This window comes from Lottia gigantea, assembly GCF_000327385.1.
Source record: "Lottia gigantea unplaced genomic scaffold LOTGIsca_82, whole genome shotgun sequence".
NCBI lineage: Eukaryota > Metazoa > Mollusca > Gastropoda > Lottiidae > Lottia > Lottia gigantea.
In genome coordinates this window covers 495,595-517,011 of record NW_008710725.1, presented here as the reverse complement: position 1 = coordinate 517,011, position 21,417 = coordinate 495,595, and the positions used below count along the sequence as shown (strand labels likewise).

General features: G+C 36.7%; 2 protein-coding genes across 2 annotated transcripts; one reads left to right on the top strand and one right to left on the bottom strand.

Moving 5' to 3' along the window:
• Positions 1 to 7,689: 7,689 nt before the first annotated feature.
• LOTGIDRAFT_236482 (hypothetical protein) lies at positions 7,690 to 10,094 on the bottom strand (the record flags this gene model as incomplete). The annotated part of the gene is made up of 5 exons (XM_009067414.1): positions 9,759 to 10,094; positions 9,014 to 9,249; positions 8,578 to 8,690; positions 8,212 to 8,344; positions 7,690 to 8,007 (listed from the first exon to the last, which is right to left on the bottom strand). The coding sequence occupies exons 2-5, from the start codon at positions 9,242 to 9,244 to the stop codon at positions 7,690 to 7,692; spliced, it is 795 nt and encodes a 264-aa protein (XP_009065662.1). The 5' UTR covers positions 9,245 to 9,249; positions 9,759 to 10,094.
• Positions 10,095 to 16,322: 6,228 nt separating this feature from the next.
• LOTGIDRAFT_236481 (hypothetical protein) lies at positions 16,323 to 19,332 on the top strand. The gene is made up of 2 exons (XM_009067413.1): positions 16,323 to 16,353; positions 16,683 to 19,332. The coding sequence occupies exon 2, from the start codon at positions 16,684 to 16,686 to the stop codon at positions 18,907 to 18,909; it is 2,226 nt and encodes a 741-aa protein (XP_009065661.1). The 5' UTR covers positions 16,323 to 16,353; position 16,683; the 3' UTR covers positions 18,910 to 19,332.
• The last annotated feature ends 2,085 nt before the right edge of the window (positions 19,333 to 21,417 follow it).

The following is a 21,417-nucleotide window of genomic DNA, read 5'->3' as shown; positions in this document are numbered from 1 at the left end:
TAGCTTTATGTAATGTTACCATTTTATCACTTTATTTATGTGTGGTATTTGTGGTCTGAAACTTAGCTCAGTCTTGACAAGAGTCATCTTTCTGTTTAGAACTCTTCTGTCTAAGAGATAAAAATGATTAATTTTGCATAGCAATGAAGTCCTCAAATTCATTTCTCAAATCTTCAGGTTTAGCCAACCGCAATGTAAGTTTATACCCGATTATATAAGATAAGCCTCCTATGATATGAAATATCACAGGATCTATAATTTCTATCCAAATTTTATGTTTTTTTCATGCTGTCTGAAAGCTTTTACCAAAACGTAAACAAACCCGACAAAATGGCGCCAAATTATGCATAGATCCCTCGCGTCAGTTTTTCCGCCCAACTTTGTACATGTGACACTATATTAAATGTTTGTACCTACTATAAATAACATTTACAATGTCTTATCAATGCCTGGAATGTCAAACTATGCAACCTGCTTTTAAGAAATTATTTTGTACGGAAACCCATGACTGCTATACGTAAGTGTGTCATTGCATCATGCTCTTAAATTCCATCCACTTTCTTATGCCTTTACTTTTTTATTATTTTCAATTTATGATTTCTTTTTCTGTTTTGTACATCCTTGCTCATTTTTGTACTTTCAGCCTTTTACGGTTATGATTGCACCACAGTACAAGATACAAGGAATGAGAATTGTGTCATATTAATCATCTTGCCAATAAACTTTAACCAATCAACACTCAATGTTAGGACCAACCACGTGGGCGAGGAATGACACTTTACGTTTTAAAACTGCATCGTCTCTTCAAGTCCGGAATTATTACATATTTATACCAGGTAAGACTTGTAAAAATAAATATTCATAAGTCATGTGATTTTCAAACTAGCCAATCAACACGATCCTACATAACACGTGCGGAACTGTATTACAGTGGTGTAACCTATTTTCGTGGATATAAGGATTCAACACCGAATTTCGTCAAAGTTAAAAAAATGAAAAAAAAAAAAAAAATTATGTCTTAGATGTTTCCTCAGATATTTTACAAAATAATCAAAATTGGTTTATTTCGATTTTCTTTATGAATCCTTCACTTTCACCCATATTTCATGAACAACCAACTCGACAACGGCGGCAGAATGCGTCACCTATTTTCGTGTACAATGTTTGATCTATAAATAAGTCTAGAAAAACAGAGTAAGGTCTCTGTCACACGTCAGTACGTCAATAAACACGTCAGACCCGTCAGTATATACGTCAAACACATCAGTAAACGCGCCAGACACGTCAATTTTATAAGGTAGCATCGACGTGTGACGTGTTTGCCGTGTTGACTGACGTACTGACGTGTGACGGAGAAACAATTAGAAAAAACAAGTTGTATGGATACCGGGTGGTATAATTAACTTCTCTAAGTATTTATCTTTAATATCAATTCATTATAACTAGTGACAATTCCTTCAAAGAACCACGATTTAAAAAAAAAATAGTGACTGACAAAATATGATACGTAGCGTGATTTGTTGCTAAAAGTCACTGAAACAACATAAGAATATGGTCCACTTTGTGTTCCATAGAAATTTTCTGCTGACACGGAATCCGCTAGTTGATCACGTGGCTTCATTCGTGGGAATATATTCTAGCAGACGACACTTGGAATTCCGATTACCGCTTGGGATTATAAGGAAATTCGGCCGATAGAAAATGGTGACGTTTGGTAATAACTGAAATCCGCCATTTTGTATTTGTCAAAGTATACATTAATACATTTTACCTTGCTTGAAACTACAGGATTCATTCTACTAGCTGATATTGTAGAGAAAACCAATATGTTTATCAAATCAAACTAATGCGGAGGTCGCGCAAGGTCGCTCATGTAAATTATTAATCCTTTCCGGAAATCCACGAATAATAGGTTTCCACGAAATTAGGTTACTTGATTGTACTATTTACAATACAAATGCAAATTAGTTTTCACCTACAATCAGGCAATAACGAATGAATAACATTATAATATCAACTTAGGAGAAATACTTTGTTGTAATTCTTCTAGTTTTTACTGAATTATACACAATTGCCAATTTTCAATCTGAAATGTATTTCGGATAGATGAAATTGAATTCTACCAAATTTTCATAAATTCCGACGATGTAATCCCTTTAAAGAATTTCAACCAATTTTCAAAATCACCGAAAACAAACAAATGAGCTTCTCCAAACTCTTTATTGAATTGTTGAAAAGAAAACAGTCGAAAAGTTAATTTCAGTGCAAATCGTTCAATTGAAGTTCTAATTGTTTTAACTGAAAAACAACGTTTATGTCATTTGCCAAAATATTCAACATTTAGTTAAGATCTCACCGCTTGTTTGAACTTGTATTTTTGTAATGTTTTATTGCACTAAAGACCTGAAGGTCAAAATTGAACTCTGGTTATGTTTTTCAGACTAAAAGTACGAATTGATCAATATCAAATTTTCATTGGGTATAAAGAAAGAAACCATAAGAATGCAGAAAAGATATCGTTATAGACATAATGTAGTCTTATCAAGTAATGTTTTGCTAAATAAACCCTAATCCAGATCATTATTGAAATAAGACTGATAAAAAACAGAATGAAAGTTAATTAAAATTTTGCTAAATTAACCCTAACCTTAAACCCAAAAAACAGAATGAATGTTTGTTAATATTTCTGAACTCTTGAGAACTCTGAAGTCGAGAATAGAAGTCTTGGGCTACATAATACATATAAAGCTAGAGTTAGAATAGTGACTATAATGTCCATCGCCTCTGAGCTCGAACTCGAACTTTTCTTGCAATTATAAGCTTAATGACTTCAAGCGGTTTCTAGGATTTCCATATCACAATTACAAACTGTGATTGCAAAAAATGCAGGTATTCAAGAATTGGAGACAAACAGTGGTAGCTTGCACATCTGTCTTGATATCGTCTTTACTGAAATCAATGGTAATAGCCGAGTTCGAGTTTATTTCAATATTAGCCTGTCTGTATTGTGACGTTAGGACAAAAATCTTTAAAAAAAATTGAAAAATTCGCTTTGAATGTGAAGCAAGTGCCACAAATTTGAATGAATTAATCTTCTTACTTCTGTCACCTTAATGAAATGAGTTTTTTCCCTACGGTCCTACTTAACCCTGGAATGGCGAAACTCTTTAAGTTTATTTCAATATAAGCTTGTCTGTAGATCGAAAAGAATTTGTTAGGAATCAGTAAGGTTGAAGAAATAGAATTGGGTTTTACACCCTATGGTTTTGCTTCAGTCTGGGCTAATGATGGTGGAGTTGTGGAATCGCAGAGTTACACAAGGTGTTTGCTGTTTGCTACATTGAAGGTTTTCCTTCAGTCTGGGCTAATGAAGGTTGAGTGCGGAATCGCAGAGTTACACAAGGTGTTTACTGTTTGCTACATTGAAGGTTTTGCTTCAGTCTGGGCTAATGAAGGTTGAGTTGTGGAATCACACAAGGTGTTTGCTGTTGACATTGAAAGTTGGTCAGAAATGGTCTACTCTATTACTGAACACCTTATTTTGTCTCTGCCTTGGTGATTTTTTCGTAAACGTTTTCGTCTTGTGCACTGTAGCAAATGTCCACTGTCAATTCGTTAAACGGAAAATTCCCATTTAATTCAAGTTCTCTGAAAACTTTCCAATTATGTACATCGTAAAAATACGCTTCGTTTCATAACCTAACATTCTGTTATAGTCACATTACCAAAATATTTGAACGTTTGTACATCAGCTAAGTAAATGTCGAGATATTTGTTAACCGCTTGGTAAATATTAGATATTATCAAGGTCGTACACACTTAATGGGGTTTTACGTCCTACTGTTCTGTACTTCGAGTGGGGACTCTCTTAAATCGAATTTAACATCTTGTAATTCGCATTATTGAGCTAATATAATGAAATTAAATGGATTTCTCTGCAGGTTTTAGATGCCAGGGTTCCCAAAAACCTCGGACTCTTAAGATCGGAGATTTTTGTCGCGGATGACACTCTTGTCAGGTGTAAAAAAAATATAACCAACTTTAATATAAAAACAAGTTTTATTTCAAAATACAAAAAACAAACAGCAACAAGTTCAATTCCACCACGTCCCGTTTGTCTACAATTTAAACAAGCAATCTATAAAGGCAGCAAATTTGTCCGAAAAAAGCATCTCTAAATTTTTGCTAAATTTTCAAAATTATAGTGACCGAAATTCCCAATTAACAAAAATGCAAATAAGGAAATTAAATTCGCCAAATAACAGTACCGGTACGTCACGTTCAACACTATTTTCCCTTTTTGCAGTCTAAATCGGTTTCCGAAATAAAAAAATGAATAACTCTATTTGCATAAAACGAACCGTGTGCACAGTATGCAAATAAAGTCGGGTCAAAGGTCAAACTCTGTACGTTTAAAAAATATCAACAAAGGGCGGACATTATAAATATTATATCTTTGCCGAAAATCAAATTTGAAAAGTTTGAACAAAACACGTTCAACAAAGCTTGTTCATGTGGTCGTTTAAAACAATTATTTATGCAAACTAGGAACACAGCAAATTGGAAAAGGTAAAAAAAAAAAAAAGCTAAGAGGGTAAAATCGAAGCCCGTTCTAAACCAAAAGCTGAAGCCCATAGCTGGAAAACTCATTCAAGCATATTCATAAATAATTATACTTTAAATATTCAAATATACAGATAATTACATTGAAATATTTAAATTTATGCATAAAAAATTCAAAAGTTTTAAAATTTTTGATAAATATCTATTTTCGTATATTCATAGAAGTCTTCAAAAATTTTACATCTCAAAAAAGATACGAAATTGCGATCGTGAGAAATGCTTTCAATAGATTCTTTTACTGAATGAGCTGGTTAAATGTTTTGCACCTACGAAATTGTGTCATAAGATTTATGCTTACAATTCAAATTTTTAGGAAAAATAATTCCCAAGCTGCTCTTCGTAGATTGTTTGTAAAATGTAGGCAACTCAGATTCTCGGTGTTTGATGAATATATAAAATGTATGACAAAAAATTTAACAAAATAGAAAAATTATCATTTTAACAATATACACAAAATAACAGGTCAAAATATTGGGTGGTGCTTAAAAATGACCCATAATTTGAAGCGAGGTCATTTTTAGGAACCACCTACAGAAATATTATATACAACATAGTATATACATTCAAACAGTAACGAGGTCAGGTGCTGATCCTCGAAACATAATCCATACGACTGTTCTGCAAAGGCAGAAGTGCTTTGGAGTCGCAGTTTGATTTTCAGAAGCCTCTCTGACGATGATATCAAAATTTAACATACATTTGTAAGAAATACCAAGATACTAATACGTCTTCAAATACAATTATTCCTTCAAAAACTTCATACTTTCCTTAAGAATACAAACCAAGACATTTCATTGGTTCCTTATTCCCTTATATCCAAAAGAATACAAACCACGACATTTCATTGGTTCCGTAGCCTAATCTATTTTAGCCAATGAAAAAACGAGTATTACTATTTCAGTTAACTAAAACTAATCTACCGTTTTCAGAATGTTGCCTATAGAAATCACTTACGATAGACTGACCTTTCACCTGAATTGACCTTTGGCCTTTAACCTGAAATGACCTTTGAATTCAAATGACCTTTGAACTAACTGAAAAGGATCAAACGATCTAAAACTATCTACATAGCTAAGCCAAAATGTAAATCAAATATGTTAAAAAGTGCAAGTGCATTCGACTAAATAGATCAAACAATCGTTTTGAGGAACGTGCAGAAAAATGTGAAAAATCTCTCAAACCTGTCGATATCCGAATTTCAATAATTTTTTCATCCAAGAAAAGTGTTCTCATTGTTTATGTCGATGACACGTTCGAATTCTCCATTGATTTCTTGAGATTTATCTTACCCAGGTGTAAACGTTTTTTTTGTTGTAGAAAAACTCTGTTTTGTCTAGGTGATGTAACTTTAGTTAAATTGGTGTGGTGGAGCTAAGAACACGTTCGATATGCTACAGGGGTGTGTTCGATTGGCTGACTTCTTTGTTCCATTCGTTACCTTGCATCTATACGTGTACGTTAGGACCTGCATTTATCTCAGGGACATTTTTAATCAACAACTTGTAGTTTTCACACATTTTTACACAAATTTCTATATCATAAGCTTATATTCGAATGACCTACTTTGAAAGAGAACTGAATTTTACAAAAGCTTAATTCAACACCGAAGCTTAAATTCAAGATATCAGTAATATTTCTGTGAAACCATTGGGAAATTCAAAAACTTTCTAAAACAAAACCAACAATGCCAAAACTTCTACAAAAAGTGAAAAAGCTTATTATTATGCAAAATTAAAATATTTACAAGCAAATACAGGACAGGACCCTGGCTTTCTGACCACAGTGGTTTTCTAAATTCAATTCATAATTCTGCGCAAAATACAATTTTAAATTTTGACATTTGCCAAATTGAAAAAGAAATTAATAAATCAAATAAACATCTTTGCTATGTGGACTCTCTGAAAGAGAAGTCGAATTTACAAGTACAGGTTCCAAATAAACCAATAAAATATTAGCTGTTTACACTCCAAAGTTGATAACTCAGTCGCAGGCTGGCATCCAGTGTCAAATTCAGAAAACACAATGGTCAGTCTGTAGCTATGCTAATATTGGTTTGAAATAGATAAATACATACCGCTCACCAAAACGAGTTAACTTTCTCTATTGCACCACAAAAATCGTAAGAAAAATATAAAAATAACTTTTTACAAACCATTGTTCCGACCATCTGTATCGTACCAAGTTTTCAAATTGCTCGGGACGCAATTCACTTCTGCTGTTTCCGCCATTTTGCTTGTCAACTGATCTTAAAAATTTTATTATCGTAGAATGACGTCTACAACCAATGAAATGAGACTATACAATGATAAGAAAACTCATTAACATCTTGTATGATTTTCATTTGTTAAAGCTTTTTGAGTGGGCAAATCAAATCAAAATGGCGGATTTGAGGTTCATCTTTTGCACGCAGTCTGCCCAAAATGTAGGTATATGTGGAGTGAAACCCGTGTTTTTGAGGAAACTTGGTACGACGAAGAAGGCTCACATCGATAGTAGGAAGCATTTGATGCCAAACAACGTAGCTATGATAAAGAAAAAGCATACCCCTTCCCCACAACATTGAGGGATACACACAGCTGTGTTGATGCGTCTTAATACATGTGGGAAACGTCCACATTCTAGTCCGACCTTTTAACGTCTAACGTCCGACATCACAAGGACCGTTGATCACATGATTAACGTTACATCACATGTCTTGAATACTTAGCGCTCTGAGCGTCCGTCTGTCATTGTTTTGAACATGTATTTCTTAAAAGCAGTGACATAGTAGTCTAAATTTTAACGCTACTATCATGGCCGTGGTATCACAAACTTTACCGGAAGATCTGTAGCGTACGCTGTAGTCCGGCACTACTTACGACGCCGTTACGCCATCAAAAGCCAACAACGTCACCGGAACCACTTTCAGAAGGTTCATCATTCCCTGGGCACCGAAAGCGTAGACGTTGAAGACGATGGTTCACCGTCACTTCTTTCAAAACCGCAACACCACAAACGCCATTGAGGTGACCGAAAGTGCTATACAGATCGCATTTAAAAAGCGTCTTAAGTCGCTTACAATTCACTTTATAAACCAAATAAGTTTGGCGTTTGGCGATTATTATTCAAAGTACTTGTGATCACGCCCCGACCAGACGAATCGAACAAATGATCGTTTTTAAAACTGTCATACGAGACGTTATCTTGTGGATAATCCGCCGCTAGATGGGGTGGTAAATTATTCGGCGTATGGTACACGAAACTTCCGGCAATGATGGACGGTTCATAACGACTCTCATCTTCGACATCAATACTGAATAGACCGTTATCACTAGACTGGTCGTTGTAGTAGGGAAGATGCGGTTGTGTTGGTCGTCTACTGGATTGCGAAGATGACTGATATGCCTGAAATACGAAAGATATTTTTTTTAAATCTGGTTTTAGCCTAGAAAATTTGCACAGTAGATTGATCTTATTTGGATGGGGTTTTCTATGTCTCTATTTATTGGACTAATGAAGTTTAGATCTGTCAACTAGGTATCTCTTTCAGATAGTCAACAAGGCAAAATGTATCTATTCCTTATGTTATGCCAAACACGTTTTACTTACATCACTGAGGTTTTCAAATACTCTGTAGGCTTTTTCATAAACACCGAAATCATAGGCTAGAACAGGATCGTTAAATACCGGAACTAGTCGACGCTTGGCAAGATGGCGGAGATGATTCTTGGGGTATTTCTCCCTGAAAAGTTGAAATGAGACAATCATCAAGTGGATTTGTCAAAGTTGCATTCGATTCCTTCAATAGTCTAGGCGTAATATGGGTTTTATTGGTAACCTTTTCGGGGAGTCCATTTAGCTGATAATGTTATTTTGGTATCTGGATTTTTCAGCTCGACATTCTTTTCGTAGAACCACCATATTTCATTATGTCATTTTGTTACCATTTCGATTTATTTGAGTTCTTAGACCTACCTTTTAGTGCTGTGACATTTCCTCACACCAGCGAATACTATGAGTAAAATTGAGAAAAACGACAGGATTCCCAGCGTCGCTCCAATGATTAGATCTGTAGGGAATTTATTTTCCTGGAAGCAAAAATATTCAAGTTCGTTATAAATATTTGTGGTTTGAATCCAAAAGGTCGTTGACAACCACGCGTCTGCGAAGTTGGAATGACAATTCCTACTTCTTACCATTGTATTGAGAAAACGTCCACGATGGCGCGCCATATAATGTATTATGTTGATATGGCACGCGTTAGTGGAAATAATTTAAATACTGTACGCATTTTCTAAACAAAGTACACATAGCTTAAATGTTTATTTATTGACGTCCCTTTCAGAGAGTCTACATAGCTCAAATTTTCCTGATATAAATCCACGTAATGTTATACCATAATTATACTCACCGCTGTTAAAGATGGCGTATTATTATTAGGACAAACTACAGGTGGCGGACACAAATGATCCTTTTCGTTTCCATAACACAATGTATGGTTCAGCAGAATGTTTCGTTCCGTACATCGCCATTTTATCAGATACTCGCCATGGTCGTCACATTTATAAAAAGCTTCACATTGTGACTTTAATTTGTCTTTTGGTTGATTGGTAGGGCACGGTAAGGCTTTTCTCCAACACATTTTTTCTGAAATTTCAAAACATAATCTGATCACTCTTCTGGAGCCACTTAATTCACTGCGATTGTGCTTGTCAGTGTAGCTTTTTGCGAGTCCACATCACTGTACTGAATTTCATTTCATTTCTAAATAGCTGGATGAGTATCTCCAGAATATTGCAACCATATTCAGCCCGTTCCCTCTTAATACCCAGGATAAAGACTTGGGTAAGCAGAAAACGTGGTTTGTAAAAAAAAGGTAATACTTTCTAACAGTAAATGAGCAAAACAAAATAAACAAATCGAATATTACGGATAATTACTGAATGCTTAATTTGAAAACTACATAAATTAAAGAAAAGCACATAAACAATTTGAAATCCTTCTCTAAAACTTCAAAAATATCATACCTTCACGACAAAATAACAATTCAAAATCTTTCTAAAAATTCAAAATTATTTATATATAGCCCCATTTCTAACAAACACATAAATCTAACATTCGAAATCTATCATTGAAAAATATTAACGTGTACCTACATTTAAAACAGGAAACACAGTGAACTGTATCCAAGTTTCTACAAGAACGTAAGAATTCTTACACAATCCTTACAAAGAGTCAAATAACCCATATCTGTCGTGTATTTAATGTCTTCCGAATTCAAAACATTTCAAATAAAAACACAAAACTTAATCGATAGAATCGTACTGAAACGTTTCGACTTCAAACTGTAAATCGAGTTGATGTGGCTTGTCTTTGTTGATTTTGGGGCGTCGCATTTTTTGAGAATTTGAATTTTCATTTTTTATTTTGGAGACTGTTGACTTGACAATCACGTTATTGTGAGAAAAATCGACATTTTAAAAGAAAAACAGAATTGATCACATTGCTGCCATCTTTGTTAAATAAAACGTCACAATTTCTTTATTTTTTAATATAGCGTCACCGGGAGCTTAGTCTAAATTGTTGACTTGGGGGTGGGTCGTTTTTGCAATTTATGGAACCATGTGGTTCGACTAGACCCAAATGCCCATTCCGATTTTAGTCCGACGTGCAGTAATTCCAAATACTTAACAAATGTCATTTTGCATAAAATTGCAAATAGAAATTGGAGTAATTTTCACAAAAGAGCAATGGCATTTTAATTCAACAACTTACGTTATGAATCACATTATAGAGAAACCGGAAGCGGAAGTTATCAAGGCCAATTTGCATAATGATTTTATCGTCTGCGAAATCGGAAGAATTCGGGGTCACAAGTACTGTACACAACTGCCATCTTTTCCATATTTTTCTGTTAGTTAGACGTTATTGATATTGTTTAACATGATTTGTATTGTTCCCAACTTTCCATTGTTTCTGATGTTTGTTTATGGATTTTGCTGTTGACTTAACTTCATCTTGTTACAGCAAGTAGAAGGTCAAATTTTTCTCCCCAAAAACGACAAACGTCATGACGTGTTTTCAAATTAACTTTTATTAGCTGCTGATACGGGGGATGTCAGGGTGGAGGGGTGGTGGTGGTGTTATTATTATATTTTCTCAATGAACTTTTGTTTATTAGGCTGAAAAATGGCACACTGGTATTTCTCGGTTATTAAAAAAAGATGGAAGTTTGTATAGGCCAAATATTTTAGAACCCCCCTTTTTTAGAGCCTAGTCATGCGCTACGTTTTGGTGTGAGGGCGTTGTCCCAAAAGCAAACCAGCAACACAGGTCCTGTGTGCTGCGGGCTGTTCACGTTAATGATCCCTGTACATTCAGAAATCTAAAACAAACAGGTTAAAGCCGCTGTCCTTGCAAACATTTTCCTCATTGCACCAGAGTTACCAATTCTCCTTAGCTCAACAAGTTCAGATAAATAGGATGTAAAACTCAATTACATTTTCATTTCTGTTTAACAGATGAGTCACTGCTGTCGTATTGCATCACTTAGTCAGTTAAAAATATATAAAAACTAACTGACGAACAAAAGCAAACATTGGAAATAGAAATTACTCATCCTAACTTGAGTCAATAGCAACAGTATTTTTGAAGAGAAGTGGAAAGTATGTTACGTTACGGCATCAACTTATCAGGATGACCAAAATATAAGAAAGTCCAACTGATAACCAAGTTTGAGACTCTGGTGTCCATTCTAAGAGGTAGTATACGACTAACAATTTACCCGGAAACTCTTAAATTCCAATCAGAAATTCTCGCTCAGAATTGTTGCTAATTTAAGTAACTCGTCGAATGCAAAATTCTCAAATATATTAATCATAATTCCTGTTCTGAAATATAAATCGAAAGAAATCACTCGTCGAATATTTGCTAATTATAGTATAAATCCAATGCAAAAATCCTGTATTTGAAATATGAACCTTTTTTGGAAACAATTACCTACCGAATTGTTTGCAAAAATTCTCATGGATTCCGAATCCGTTTATGAAATATAAATCAAACTCAAAAAGAAAATACTCACCGAAATTTAGTAATTAATTAAAAATCCGTAGAGATTCTTAATCCTTTTTGGTACCGGTCCTAAAATCAAACTACGTAGTTCATCTATGCATAATATTCCTCCTGCAGGCAACACTACAACACAATGACTTCACGTCAGTAATTCAATTACACACTAAATGAACAGACAAGGTCTAAAATGTTCGCCCAGTCTGACACGCCCACTATTGACATTTACCGCATCGTCAATTTACCTTTTCTCTTCTACTTCAAACTACTTTCTTAAAACAATCATGGCTAAGTTTGGGTGGTGCGAATGTGACATCACTGAGTTGAAAATTGACTGCATAACTCTTGTGATTTTGTTTGAAATCCAATCTAATTGCCTTCATTGTACACTGCATTGTATGGATGTAGACTCAGAGAGTTTGTAGGGTTAGGAAGCGATGCCAGAATTTAAGGTCAATTTCCAGAATCACAATTGTTACATACGGATGTAAAGTCACAGAAAAGGACTTGGATCTTTTTAGGGGGCTGTTTGGGGGAGTTGGTAAGATCACTTAAAATAAGAAAGTGAACTGGAAGTGTCGTGTGATTAGTTATTACAATGTTTAGATTTATGTATTGTGGTGTCTCCAAAATTCATAGGAAGCTTTTATCTGACCCGATTTGTCAGAGACTTGGGATTGATGAAAACTGAAGTCATATCACCCCCCTTCTAAAAAAGATGGAAGAAAAAAAGTCAAAATAAAAGACAATGTACATTTATTCTTTTCCATATTACAACTAAAACCACAAATATCATTTAAGTTGAAAGGCGTCTTCGATAGGTAAAGTTCTTGTGAAATAACAGGAGCCACAGACGTCGAATGGGAAATTAGAATGGTGAAATACAAGCTATACGTGTCCCTGATACACAAACAAAAGCTAGATGAGCAGTCCTCAATTCAAATTGAATAAGTGTAAAAATTTGAGATTTGGAAGATTTTCCTGAAACTAAATAATAAGAAGTGAGTCGCCGAAACTAACACAACATTCCTCTCGCACCTTGAGGTATTCATCACGTGACATAGATTAATGCTTTGATTGGTGGGAAGTATTTGAATTTAACGACCATTATTTGTTTGGGACTTGTCGCATCAACGTTCAAATTTGATGACAAATATTGGATGATTGTTACAAACCCAGCGGACTGAATGAACAAACAAACTAGTGAAATGGACGGTTGGCCGGTTGTACAGCTAACTGAGACAGGACTTAACCCTTGTAACGCCGAGTAGTCTTAGTTCACTCTCAAACGAGTACAGGTTGGAACGGTATAAGAGTTCGGGATTCAAGAATGCAATACGTAACGTCTCCGGATTGTTTTAATACTTGAACGTAACGAGTAATGCCGGAGTTAAAAATAGCATGTTTTAAGATTTACACTGGTCTTATCGCCACAGGTAATTCCGTTACGTTTTGAGTTGTGAGCTTGGGCACACGTTTCTTTATTTATCCCAACGATTATATTTAGAAACGAGGAACAGTTCCAGTCCGCGTTGGGGTGTATTATGTGTGACTAGAACAGCGGAGAGTTTCCAGGTGATCCTGGCCCAGGTGCTTTCAATGGTTTCCTCTGTCAGTGATATACGTCGGGGGACTTGCATAGGAAGCGTCTGGTTCATCTGATGGGACAAGAAGTCGAGGCCCTATATGCTACAAACTTTTTTGTTGATTATCCCTCCACAGCACTATCGATCTAAATTTTCCTCATTGTACACTGCTTGTCGCGGGGTCTTCCTGATATTTTTTGCAGACAAGGGCTACGTTCTTTAACCGACGTTATTGCGGCTACAAATCTTTCCACAGACCACACCTATTTCTTTACGAAATTTAACACTCTTTCTGTAGTGGATCACAAAATGTCCAAGTAGACCGAGCGTTCCGAAAGTCATCGGTAGCGTATTGATCTTTTCGGGTAGATATTCCGTGAAAACGAAACGACCTAACAGGTTGGCGATGATCAAAGGAAAATAACAACTGGATGACAAAATGTAAATCAGAAACATTGTCCAAGTTCGTTTCCATGCTTCGGCTTTCTGGGAAGAAGATCCCCTCAGGGGTATGGTAATCCTTAAAAATAAGCAAAATGTCGCAAGGCACAAGACCGACACAAATACGCTTACAACTATTCCAGTTGTTTGATCACCGCGACATCTGAGAACTTCATCTTGCTCCGGAACGGCAGAAAAATCGCGACAAACCGCAGGGATAGATCCAATGACGTAGACCAAGCTGCAACAGATCCACATATGTTTATTTTTAATTTGTGTAAGATGAAATGTAGCGAACGTTACGGAGATGTAGCGTTCGATTCCTACGAGCAGAAATCCCAGATTCCAGAACGTTAACGTGGTATAAGCACAGACTTCCAAAAGCTGGCAAACTGGGGCGGTTATGGTCCCCACATAACGTTGGATGTTGACGACTAACATTGCTGGGAGACCTATTATATGGATTATAATGCTTATTATGGATAGGTTGAAGACCGGGATATCAATTAAAGGCATTTCTGGTAGTCGACGATTCAGTCGTATCATTATATACAGATGAAAAATGTTTAATGTCAAACCAATTGGTATGTAAATCGCAAGGAGCACACCGCTTGATAACATAACATCAAACATTTTCTTCCGTTGTATAAACAAATTTTGAAATTCCCCTTTTTTTTGGAATGATAACTTTTTTTTACAGCCAAATCGCATGAAGATATAACTTTCCGTTTATACGAGTTAAGCAAGCCTTTGCAGTATAACAGAACATCCAAAGAAACACTCACGACAAAACCACAAAATTGGAGATAAATAGCTGCTAATGATCAAAAGAACATCCACGAAACTGTTAAGAGAAAATCTCATTGATTATAAGTGTCCACATAAAGATTCACAAAGTCAGAAAACTATAATTATAAAATACCTAAAGAATAGAAATGAGCGAATGGATTTGGCGCCAATGGCTTTTGTTTTGATATAGCCGTTTCAGTCTAAAAAAATAATAAGACCAATGGAATGACAGCAATAATTGGAAGCTGATCTTCCTTTTATCCGACAGACGTTAGTTATAAGATTATCCCATGCCATACCGAGTTCACATATATCTTAGTCCGAAACCAGCCTATGAAGGATCCAATGTAAAAATGGCAAAATGAAATGTGTTGAGATGCGGAGAGGGTTTGTGTGTGTGTTAGGAAGGGGGGGGGGGGGGTGCAGGCTCGATCCATTTATACGGACTGGAGAGGACAAGACGGGGTAGGATGGGAATGTATAAGATGGAACAGAAACACATGAGCACGAATAAGTTGGGACCAGACTAGATGGGACCAAAAGAGAAGGAAATTGAGCGTGGTCATAGTTTCGGATTAGTTAAGATGGTGATGAGGATCTTGTTTACGGCTTCTATGTCATTTGATCCAAGTAATTAGAAAGGATTTCCTGATATATTATAATACAATATTATTATGAGGCATTCATTAAAACACAAAATAGGGTGTTTAACTCCAGTTATATAAATGATCAAGGATATAATTTTGTTATATCGGTTTTCGTGTATAATTATATGTTATACTGTTATTTAAACCAAAGGACAACTATCCCTGGAGTAAATATAGACAATTAGAACCCACGAATTACAGACAGAAGCCGCATGAAGGTATTTTAAGATTTCAAGACGGACACGAAATTATCTAAGGCTATTCTAGTCGCAGACATTATACCAAGGGCAGGTTCATTTAACAACGGTCTACAGTTCTTAATTACATTGTAGGCTAAAACTGTCAGAAAACGGAAAAGATACGAAAATGTAGTCTAATTTTAAATAGAAATGTTAGAACAGAACTTGAATCATGTCGTTACTCAGAGTTTCTCTCTATGCGTCCCTACTGAAGTTGGATGTTTAACTCTGATGTCGAGACAAGTTTGGAACGTTTGTTTAGATGTGCTTAGGGGCGTTTTCAGTTAAACACAGGTTACAACGTTTGGTTTTGTTTGTGTAGGCTTTAGTTCTGCTATCAATGGACCAGGATATATTTTGACAGTTTCCTACCTCGCATCATTCGGCTAATCTCGACAGTTTCCGTAAAGCTGAATCTACCAAGGATTTCAATGGAATGAATTATTGTGTCTTCTAGGGCGAGCCTCTCTACTTTAATCTTTTACAGCTTGAGATATATTGAAATATAGAGAGGCACGCACGCCCTATTTCCCCTCGGTGTCAAGTTTGAAGATGTTGACCCTTAATAAAAGCTTTGGTTTTTACAACCTGGTTTTTTGGTGATGCGGATCGGAAGGGACAATGAAAAAGCATCTAATCGTTTAGAAAGAACAATAGACCAAGGCCCTGTGTGCTACAGGCTGTACACGCTAAAGATCCCTCAACAATTTGAAATCGAAAAAAAGCAGGCTTAAACTGCTGTCCTGGAACCCCCATCCCCCCACATGCACTTTAGTTACTTCAATTTGTCGACAGCACAGGTGAAACATAACTGAGAAAGTAAATCAATGATTTAGATATTGATCCTGTACTAAGGCCTAGCTGTGCCTATCTATATAAATACATACAGTCATAGTATAATAGGTAACATATGGCAATAAATCAATAAAATAACATTTTCAATCTTATATTTTACATGATATAAGACGTGGACCGTCAAATGTAAGTAATTTTCAGAGTATTTCATCTGTATTCTTCTAATCAGCGAGTTCACTGTTTCTTTATATACACGTTCTGAGATCACATATGAGGAAGAGAATCTCCAATTCCAAGCTTAATGTCCTGATGCTGGGTCTTATATTTGAAACGCGTATGAAGCGGACTTAATTCAGTTTCAGAAAGGGAATCTACAATCCAACGCTTAATGTACTGATGATGGGCCTTATATTTGAAACTCATACGTACTTAATAAGGCTGATACCCCCTTCACTCAACACCCTCCTCTCACCCCCCTCCCACAATAGATGACAGAATTTTCGTGTATATTCCAGAATGGTTGACGTCAGGGATGAATTAGGTGAAAAATGGAGGGAAGAAATTCTAAAAGACGTCTCCGTACTTCCGGAAATAGGCTGCGTTCCGAGTACGTTGGTCGTATTAGGTGACGAATCTCGGCCCATCCTGAGTAATCCTCAGCAAAAGCATGTATGGATAGCCGTGGGGGAATTAGGACGTGGTCGGATAGCCGTAGTTGGTCATGGTGGATATATAACCAAGATTAACACAACTTCCGGTCATACCAATCCGGAAATCAAACACTTTAATGATAATTTAAAATCGTGGCTGGTACGAAGTGAAAATGTCGACATGAAGGAGATGAAAAATTTTAAGAATTTGACCCCAGAGTCGTTGAAAAATGCCAAAATTGTGATCTGCACAGGTGAGAGTAACGCAAACGTCACCGACAAAGAAATATTGGAGTATATTCAAAATGGCGGAGCTCTGCTTCATGCAGTATGTGCATGGGGTTGGCTTCAAATACGAAATACCAAAAATATCCATGATATTCCATTGTACGAAGTCTTAGAAGAGGTTGGCATCATCTACACGAAAGGTTATTTCTGGCTTCCAAAGTCCGGACTGCACATAGCAATTTCTAAAGCATCAGAATCACAGCACGTTATCCATGCGTTGGATCATACGCACTTGGATAACTGTTGCTCAACTCTCTCCCAAATCAACGATTGTCCAGTGAAGGTTCTCCAATCCGTCATGAAGAAATCGGGAGAGAAGGTCCATAAGATCATTTCGGAGAAGGAGCACGAATGCATCCCTTCAGAGAAAAGACCCGTATCCTCAAGTATTGGAAAATCAGTCATGTTCCTTCATGACGTCTTAGCTAAAACCGGAAATGGTTACAAAAAGATGCCGGGCATTGATTTATTTCCGGGTGATTTTACTGAAGACCCCCCATTGTCGGATGGACGGATTATTATTGAGTCGGAGATACCTGCAGCTCACCCGACCGGTTTCTACGTCCGAGCAGGAGAGGAGGTCGAGCTCGAGATAGTGACTGAAGAATCGTTGAATTGTGGATGGGAAATTCAAATCGGATGCCATTCCGATCATCTGCAAACTAGCAACGCCATGAAAAGATGGCCGATTATTACTGAAAAGCAGAAAATTACCCAGAAAAATTTGAAGATGAAGACTCCCATTGGTGGTCTGATGTACGTCTGGAGTCCCAAGATGGCGTCCAAGATCATCATCAATGTTAAGAACGCAATAGAATCTCCATTGTTTGACCTCACTCAGCCCGAAACCATCATCAACTGGAAGACCAATCGTCAGGCCCCCGGTCTGTGGGCCGATCTCGGCGGACATCATATTGTTTTCACGTTACCGGCCAAAAGCGTCGGAGATCTTGAGGATCCGACTGCGGTTCTAGAGTCGTGGGACAGAGTCGTTTGCGCTCATCACCATCTTAGAGGAACAGACCCCAATTCACAACGGCGGGAATGGATCGTAGCCGACGTGCAACCATCTTGCGGATACATGCATTCAGGATATCCGATCGTGACGCATCTGGACGTAGCAGATCCAAGCAAAAGTAGCTTTCTGTTGAATAATAAAACTCTGCTGGAATCAGGAAATTGGGGTCTCTTTCACGAATTGGGTCATAATATGCAGAAACCAACATGGACGTTTCGCGGGACAGGGGAGGTAACTTGCAACATCTTCACCCTCCACGCAATGGATGTCATTGCCCAAAAATCACCGTGGATTCATTCTTGGTTGGAAGGCAAAGTTCCTAAAGCTCGTCAATTTATCCGAAGTTCTGCTGGATTTAGTAAATGGCAGAGCGATCCGGGGATTGCGTTATTCGTATACGCACAGCTGTACAATCAATTCGGATGGTCGGTTTACAAAAAAACGTTCCGACAATACGAAGAACAAGACATGCCGCCGCAACTCAAAACGGAAGAAGAAAAAATCGATTATTGGTTCGAGACGATGTCGAAGTTCTCGGAGTACAACCTCGCCCCTTTAGCCGACTTGTGGAGTATACCACTATCTGATACGTGTCGGGAACAGTTAAAAGTATTCCCGAGTTTTCTTCCGGATGACGAAATAACTCAGGGTGTACCTGAAAAAGTCGAAGAACTCGAGAAAAAATATCCGAAACTCGTTAGAAAAATTCGGCCACCTTGTGATCAATTTGAAGAACAAATTCTGTGTCGTCGTAAATGGAGTGTTTTGGTGAACAAATCGAAATAAGGTGAAATGAGAAAACAATGGTTCTTTGTACTGATTAAAATACAGAAGAGCTATTTTGTTTCATTTATTTTCTATGTGCTACTTCAATCAATTTGATTAAAATACAGCTCTAGATATTTGGATTCATTTATTATCATGTCACTAAAATGTTACATAAGATATTTTCTTTCGTTCATTTCCTGTGGTTTACTTCGGTCGTCCAAGATCTGAAAACATCGTCAATATAGTAGTGTTCAACCATTAGCAATTATTATACCACCTTTCATTATGAAATACTTACTCACTTATCATTGATAAACTTCCTCGTGTGAATAGTTGCGACTAAAGTTTTGCCAAAATGTTGTTTGGATTTTGAGTTTCGTTTTGCTGTCCGGACCGTGGGTACTTGATTTATTTATACTAATAGATTTGTGTATGCATTAACCTTTGATGTTTTTTTTTATATAATTGTTAATGATATATTTGATGCGTAACTAAAATGAATTTTTTGAACGCAATGAGTAAGAATGAGTAAGAAACTTTATGGTCTGATTAAATTTTACAAGAGTTGTGTCCCCTGGGTCAGTTTTCAATCTTTGTGGTCGTCTTCTTTTATTTGTTTTGAATTTTTACGAATGTGAACAAATGGTTGTGGTTCAAGATACAACAACAATTCCTGGATATGAAGCGATATAAGATGAAGTTTAACGCCCTACGTTTCTGCTCCTGCTGGCTCAATGAATGCCAGAGAGAGTAACTGACAAAATGGCGATTGAAAATGAAGGTATTTAAGGATATTTTATTGTTTTATTTCAAAGAAAGCACACAATATATTACTTTGCATCAAAACATCAAATCTATTTCAAACTCGTATCAAATTGAAAACAGGCCATTTCATGCTGCCCACACGTGTTTCGGATATACAGACAATCAATCACAAATCCGTGCAATGAATTCGATTGCCTGACCTATTGAGTTGGATCGTCTTTCCTGCGTCGACGTTCGATTGCACATCTTCCGTATTTCTGCGAATAGACGGTTTGTAGCCGCGTTCTATTTTCATACGCCCACATCTTTCTATGTGGACGTATATTGTCGGCACCTCTGTCTGTCCGTCCGTCCGTCCGTCATTTGCTTGTAAACGCCCTAAAAAACTAGATTTTTTGATGGAATCAATTGAAATTCGGTATGTGTATACATATTCATAAATCAAAGATCAAGTTCGAATTTGAGCTATTTTGGACTGTTAGAAGCAAAGTTATTGCCCTTACCCCAAAATCTTGAATATGCTGATACTCTCTTAGTTTTCAACCAATTTTGATGGAACTTAAAATGGATGTTATTGACCTAAATGGAAAGGTTAGAGAAAGTTTAGTTTACTTCTGATTTAAGGCTTTTTCAATATTGAGGCTTCTTACGTCAGTTTTGAGGAGTTATCGCCCTTTAACCTCTATACAGTAAGTGCTTCTATCAACATCAATAAAAACTAGAGTGTTTGAAGGAATCAAATGAAATTCCGTATGTGCATACATATTCATGAAACGAAGGTCCGTCCGTCCGTCGGTCCGTCCGTTCGACAACGCTCTAAAAAACTAGATTTTTTGATGGAATCAAATGAAATTCGGCATGTGTATACATATTCATAAAACGAAGATCAAGTTCGAATTTGAGCCATTTTCGACCGTTAGAAGCAGAGTTATTGCCCTTGCCCCAAAATCTTGAATATTTACCATCCTCATGCCGTGGTGGGCGTATATGGCTGTGGTTTGTGACCAACCGGCGTTCGAAGATTCACCAATGGCTCCGTTCACTCGCTTACATGCAGCGTTCGATTATCTGCTCTATGATAGCCCACGTTTCACCGCCTGCAACCGTACCGCCAAACTTTCTACGGCTGCATTCGATGCTCCGTTCTGTGGCTCACTCTACACAATACAAGAATTCATTCTATACTATAACTCGACATCATCCAAATCGAATTCGCGGTCCATACTATCCAATGTTTGTGTACTAATGCTATTACCGTTACTGTATGTAAATGTTTGAGTTGCACTTGAGTTATGGCTGTAAGCACTACAAAATGAACCCGATGAATTGAGGCGATGAGTTAATTCGAAATCTGAAAAGAGAATAAAAAAAATCGTTAGGAAACTTTGGACAATTAGGTCATAGATTTCTTATAAGGTGTTAGATTAATTCAATCTAATGTTTTATGTCCCATTGTTGTGTATATTTCTTAAAAGGATTGTAAATTAGTTTCTAGACTTTCAATGAGATACTTTTGCCAATAAGGTCATTTTTTATGGAAATCGATAAGGATTTTTGTGGTCTGATTCCAAATGGCTATGTTGTCAACAAAACCACATATCCGGTTTTTCTTGTAATAGTAAGTAATATGTAAATAAAAGCTGTAACTGCCCCTAGACGTAATATGATCATCCATGGATGTACGAGTCATTTTTCAATCCCATCCCTTGTTCCATTTGGCACCAGTGGAGAGATATGGCCTACAATGCAAGGCGTGGTATG

What these genes read in the sequence shown, in the direction of transcription:
- LOTGIDRAFT_236481 (XM_009067413.1), top strand. Translation starts at nt 16,684, where the DNA reads ATGGTTGACGTCAGGGATGAATTAGGTGAAAAATGGAGGGAAGAAATT.